The sequence below is a fragment of the Suricata suricatta genome, chromosome 14 (assembly GCF_006229205.1).
Source record: "Suricata suricatta isolate VVHF042 chromosome 14, meerkat_22Aug2017_6uvM2_HiC, whole genome shotgun sequence".
Lineage (NCBI taxonomy): Eukaryota > Metazoa > Chordata > Mammalia > Carnivora > Herpestidae > Suricata > Suricata suricatta.
The window spans coordinates 47,096,552-47,103,250 of record NC_043713.1 but is presented as its reverse complement, the minus strand read 5'-3'; the positions used below and the strand labels follow the sequence as shown (position 1 = coordinate 47,103,250).

Below are 6,699 nucleotides of genomic sequence, written 5' to 3'. Positions count from 1 at the left end.
AGAGACAGAAATGCTGATGCATAGGAGCACATGTACCCCAATGTTCATAGCAGCAATGTCAACAATAGCCAAAACATGGAAGGAGCCTAAATGTCCATCACCTGATGAACGGATCAAGAAGATGTGGTATATATTCACGATGGAGTACTACATGGCAATGAGAGAGAATGACATATGGCCATTTGTAGCAAAGTGGATGGACCTTGAGGGTGTCATGCTGAGCGAAGTAAGCCAGGCAGAGAAGGACAGAAACCATATGTTTGCACTCATAGGTCTAGCAGGAAAACAGGAGAAACCTAATGGAGAACCAGGGGGAGCGGAGGAGGGAGAGAGAGTTGGGGAGAGAGAGGGATGCAAAACTTGGGAGACTATTGAATGCTGAAAATGAACTGAGTTGAAGGGGAAGGGGGAGGGGGGAAAAGAGGTGGTGGTGATGGAGGAGGGCACTTATGGGGAAGAGCACTGGGTGTTGTATGGAAACCAATTTGACAATAAAATTTTTTTTAAAAATGCATACATCAAGAACCCAGAAAAAAGAAAATGAAAGGCCTCAACTTCTCAAATTTTCATTAAGTGAATCTAAAGCCTAAGCCCTAGTCCATTTTACAGCTTAAGACGTTTGTGCCATTTTTCTTTTCTGTGTTTATTTGTATTTGTTTTAGTGTTTTCCCCCTGGGGTTATGTTATAGCAAAGGCTCTTCTATATAAACTGTTTGGGGAAATTTTTGATATTTTATTATAAAAATTTTTATTTTTTACATTTATTTATTTTTGAGAGACAGAGCACAAATGGGCACAAGATGGGCAGAGAGAGAGAGGGAAACACAGAATCCGAAACAGTCCCCAGGCTTTGTGCTGGCACCACAGAGCCTGATGCAGAGCTCGAACTCACAAACCGCGAAATCATGACCTGAACTGAAGTCGGACACCCAACAGATTGAGTCACCCAGGTGCCCCTTGATATTTTAGTAGGAAACTTTAAAGCTTATTACTTACCCTAGCACTCTCAGGAAGTGAGATATATTCTTTTTTTTTTTTAAAAAGTGGTATGACCATAAGCTCTTAACTTTTTACCCAAACATTCCTTCCTAAACAAATTGTGATGAACAGGCTCTATTTCATCCTTAGAGCACAAGTATATCTTCTTCTTATACATTGTCCATCTTGAACTATTGAAGTAAGTAGTACTAATCCTCCTGTCACCAGATATGTCTCAGGTAGGTTCTGTATTTCCTTGAGACATGCTTCTTTAATTTCTTCCCTTGCTATCTGTTAGCTATTAGATGCCTGCCTCTAGCAATTTGGTTCCCCTTTTAAATTTTCTTTTTAACAGCTATGGGCTAGAAAACTTAATAACCAAGCAGATTAAAGTTCTGTATGGATAGCTTGTAGTGCAGGTAAGCATTTGGTGAGAAATAGGCTTTAACTAACAGTGGGAATATAAATTGAGATCGCTATTTTGGAAAGCAGTTTGGTACGCAAGCAAAATCTGTATCATGAGTTTTCATAACACAAATTGAACATACCATGATTTCTTAACTAAAGAACATGATCTATAGTACGCAGACCTCCAATTTTTAGTTACAACCATGACTCTTAACACTAGAAAAAAAGCTCTTGTGCTAGAAACGCTTAATTTCTTACCTTCTTTCAGGAATCATTGCCTGCACTGTTATTCAGTCCCTAAAAACTATTGTCTCATGCATTTAATTCCAATTTTTTTGTTGTTTAAGATAGGAGATAAATCTGTTCCGTTATTCTCTCATGACCGACCAGGAGTCAAATGCCAGTTCTATGTATTTAAATATTATCTGTGTGCTTACAGTTCCTGAACGTATCCCAGTGTCTCTTCCACCTGTGGAATGTGTAATACACACGTGGAAGTGTAATACTCATCTGAAATTAAAGCATGCCGAAAGCAAACAATTTCCACTGCTGATCCCCAAACCTCACTTGAGTCTCCTATATGTCCATTCTTCTAGCTGCTTAAACCAAAGCTCTTAGTTGTCCTCTGTTCTTTTCTTTCATTTCTCAGTAAGGGATCTATCAGCAAATCCCATCAATTCTACTTTCAAAGGGTATCCCGTTTCCACCCGCTTACTATTACCACCACTAACCTCCTGGACCAAGGCACCGTTTCATCTTGCCTAGATTATTGAAATAACTCCTAAGTGCTTTCTTTATGTTGTTTTGCTTTAATTAATCAACGGTTTCTAGAAAGCAATGTTAGATTCACAGCAAACCAGTATAAAGGACAGAGAATTACCATATACTTTTGTCCTCATTTTTCTTTTTTATTCTTGTCTCTTCACAATATTTCTTTCTTTTAAAAATGAGATGTTAATGATTTTATTGCCCCTAGTGGGGAAATTGCCTGGGATTAAAGATCTTTACATCAGCACTAGGTGCTTCAGTTCCTGGCCTGCAGGCCAGAGTGGAGAGAGAATCAGGAATGTGGGGTGTCGGGGCAGGACCTGAGAGCATCAGCACAGAGCAGCTTGGAGAGGACAGGCATCTTCTTAATTTCTGTCTTCCCAGTCTCCTTTTTAAAAAAAATTTTTTGACATTTATTTATTTTTGAGAGACAGAGACAGACAAAGCACAAGTGGAGAGGAGCAGAGAGAGAGGGAGACACAGAGTTGGAAGCAGGCTACAGGCTCTGAGCTGTCAGCACAGAGCCCGATGCGGATCTCAAACTCATGAACCATGAGATCATGACCTGAGCCGAAGTCGGACGCTCAACCGACTGAGCCACCCAAGCGCCCCTTCCCAGTGTACCTTTAACACAGCATTGAGTGGTTATTTTTTTTTTCTAATGATCTTTTTAGAATAAAAACTAAATCTTGTCATACCTCTACCTGAAACCCTTAAATATCTTCCCATCTCACAAAGAAATAAAATCCAGAGTACTTATCAGGACAGCAAACTCCAGCACCCTACTTCCTCTCTGATTTTGGTCACCACCCTCCCAGTTACCCACTGTGTTACAGCTACACCAACCTACTGGTGCTTTTGTGTTTGTTGTAATTTGGTGGCAGCATTTCTCTAAATTGGTTGATAACCATGATTCTCTAAGGTCATCCCACCCCCGTGTCCAGGCTCAAGTAACAAAGCCTTGTCAGTGAGAAAGATGTACAAGTCCCCAGAATAGTTGTTTCAGAAGTACTCAGAAGAATTAACTAATTTGTATAAAAGAAAAATGTATTACCAACCTTTATTTCAACCTTAACTTCTAGTCTTAAGTCTGCCACTTTCAATAGATGATATCGCCAGTAAATTATCAATTTGATTTTCAGTTTCTCAAGTTTGAAGTGGGGCTGGCTGGATTGTGTGGTCCTGCCGTGTGTTCTGTTACCCTTCACACTACTTCCTTGTTTTCAAAAGACCTCTACGTTTCTTACGTACAAGTTGTAACCTTATTTTCATGAAATTCAAGGTCTTTGGATTGCAGCTGCAAGAAATAATATGTCTTTGATCTTAATTGAAAAATATAGTCAAAACGAGGTCCTGAAGCCTATAACATTCAAAGCTAAACTTTTATTTGTAAAAACCTAAATAAGAAAATTACTTCAAAACACGTCTTATATCTGAATAACAACTGAGAAAAGTGCCAATTAAAGTGCAATTTTGTTATTGGCCTGATAAAGTTGACTTCGCACCATGTAGATCAGCTGCACCACTGAGCACGCTATAAAGTTAAGCTGATGGGTTTGGGTTTTGTGTTGTAAGACTTGATTGATGAATAAAGCATTATATTGGTTTACATTGTGACACAAGCTCCAAGCTCCTTTTCTCATTTGTGGAGCAAACACTGTACAGACCAGCACTAGTGTTATTAGTATTAATTACTGGTCCTGTCTTCAGTGAGTATTGTTCCCTAGCATGCTAAATACATTGACAACTTCCTTAGCTTCTGGTTTATGATCAATAAGCATAATAGTCCATGTGTTATTTCTAAGTGAAAAACTTACCAGTTTTTATTATCAGTATTATGCAGATATTCCAGCAGAAGAAAGAGAAAAGAAGCTGGCTTCCTGCTCCAGACACCGATTCCGATACATTCCGCCCAACACACCAGAGAATTTCTGGGAAGTTGGTTTTCCTTCCACCCAGACGTGTATGGAAAGAGGTGAGAATATAGGTTATAATGTTGTGGAATTAAGTTTTTTGAAATAGCGTATATACCCAAGACTAAACATTAGACTTTTCCCCCATGGTTCCCTTTATTTTTTTTTAATGTTTATTTTTTGAAGGAGAGAGAGACTGAATGGGGGAAGGGCAGAGAGAGAGAGGAGGGGAGACACAGAATCCAAAGCAGACTCCAGGCTCTGAGCTCTGAGCACAGAGCCCAACACGGGGCTCGAACTCATAAGCCATGAGATCATGACCTGAGACAAAGTCGGACACTTAACCGACTGAGTCACCCAGGTGCACCACCTCCCCTTCCCCCCGCACCATGGTTCTCTTTACCTTCTGCTCAGGGGCTAGTTCTGTGACATAAAAACAAATTCCTAAAGATAAAAGGCTTAACTTTAACAATGAATAATGCCATTGGAATCAGAGATTGTGTATAATCACTTTAATATAGTTGTATATTCATGTCATTCAAATTTCAGAAAGTAATTTCTCTTTTATCCTATCATCAAAATGACTTTTAATTAAAAAATAACATTATAAAAGTTGCCAGCAAAGTATTGTTAAAAAGAGAGAATCTTTTTAAAGCAACTAGTCTGAATTTTAGATTTTAAAACTTCACTTATCCAGAATGCTGGGTCTTTATAAACCATATCTGAGTGAAAAGGACCTTTGTTTGGAGACCGTTGTAACTAGCTCCTTCAAGTGTAGCACTTATATTTAATATGATTTGAGAATGTATACAAGCTTTGAAGCTAAGTCTCTTGTAACTCTTACCATATTTTCACTTTCCCCATTAACAAGCCAAATTAAGTTCCCTTTGACAGATGCTGCTCCCTGGTCTCTGAAGAGAGAATTAAACAATCTGGATAGAGCCTGTTTTTGTGCGCCTGCCATGGCCTAAGAGGGTATAGCAGAGAGCACACCACATGACTCAAGACATTTTAGGAGAATTGGGTGGTTGAAGGGTACAGGGACACGGTACTACCCTGTATATCACCTAAGAAGTAGCTGCTGCAGAAAGTCTTTTTGATAAGCACCTGGAATTATCATAATAGCAAATCATTCTTGTTTAGTTGTTTGTCTCCATTTGCAACCTGTAGGAGGCAGAATAGGAAAGTACTTCAGAGCTCTGGTTCTGGGGGTTAGATCTTGGGCAAGTTATTTAACTTCCTTGGGTCTCCATTACCTCTTCTGTGAAGTAGGTATAGTGGAAGCTACTTCAAAAGAATGTGAGCTTTAGCTGAGGTAATGTATATAACATTTAATAAACATTTGCTATTACTTAGTATCAAGGAGGAGACTGATGCTAAGTAGTGAAATCATGCATATTAACATTGCACAGCTAATAATCACAGGATCCTGTAAACTTAGAAGGCATTAAATAGGACAGCTTTGCTGGGTACATGCTGAAAGAAATGCATGTTGCAAATACAGTCTTCTAAATTTGTTGTCTGTTTTTAAGGTTACATTAAGGAAGATCTTGATCCTTGTCCTCGTCCCAAAAGACGGCAGCCTTACAATGCAATGTTTTCTCCAAAAGGCAAGGAGCAGAAGATATAGATGTTGAAGCAAAAACAGGATGGAGGACAATGTTTCTTTTTAGTTATTTATAGTTAAAGTTGGTATTAAACCCTGATTTTTTTTGATCTTCTGTACTCTGACTTATCAATCATTTTTCTATTGAAAGTATTTTTAAATGGCATTTACCTACCACACAAACAACTATTTAAAATGTGGATATACTCATGTTATATTTTCTTGCTTTTGCACCTTTAAAATAATAAGGTGTTTCATTTTGCACTCTAACTTAAGATTTGTTTATTTACTTTATTTTGTAGTACCTAATTACAGTTTTGAAAATATGATAATTGTAGTCTCTGATTTGTTGCCTTTTAGGTCTTTTCACTCGACCTTCCCATGTTATTTACATTCATCAGTAGCTTTGTGTTAATAGTTACAAATTTTCCTTCTCTTCATTAGTTGCTTCTTGGTTGGTCATTCCAGTGTCTGACATTTAAATCTTAAAAAAAAAAAAAAAAGAAGGCTAAGTTTTAGTAGTCTTTTTAACTTTCCAGCTTCTTTCTTTTTCTGACTTGAAATGAGCTCCTACTCTATAGTGAATTCCTTTAGAGGCTTGACCCCAACTATCAAGCTTTTTCATTTTTCATATATTATAAATTAACATAGTCCTCTGATCTGAGCATCCTATTCCAGGTCTTCACGGTCTCTTCATCATACTTTTCTAAAGTTTTCAAGCTGAATTTGTTGAGTTCTTCTCTGCCCATGGGTTCAAGTTCAGTTGTATTTTTTCTCTGGATTGACTAATACTATTAACTTCAAATTTAGCAACAAAACAGATCTCTCGATTCAGCAAATTTCTGTTCCTCTAGGACCCAGTGTCTGAGTCATCAAGATGACAGACCACATCTGTGTCATCCACCATTTCTGGTGGCATTTTGTTTATCAGTGTCTTTTTTGAGTATCTCTTAAATCCATATCTTGACAGTATTGCTCAAGCAGGAGTACATGAGACACTGAAGGGAATGCCTCACTAAGATCCAT

At 38.1% G+C, this 6,699-nt stretch overlaps 1 protein-coding gene across 5 annotated transcripts in view; it reads left to right on the top strand.

Moving 5' to 3' along the window:
- RBBP8 (RB binding protein 8, endonuclease) overlaps window positions 1-5,792 on the top strand; it is an 84,057-nt gene extending 78,265 nt beyond the window's left edge. For all 5 annotated transcript variants that reach the window (XM_029922707.1, XM_029922706.1, XM_029922704.1 and 2 more), the window contains 2 exons: window positions 3,988-4,129; window positions 5,600-5,792. In XM_029922707.1, the coding sequence (XP_029778567.1) occupies window positions 3,988-4,129; window positions 5,600-5,697 (240 nt within the window). In that variant the 3' untranslated portion in view covers window positions 5,698-5,792. The remainder of the gene's footprint in view (window positions 1-3,987; window positions 4,130-5,599) is intronic.
- Window positions 5,793-6,699: the final 907 nt, after the last annotated feature.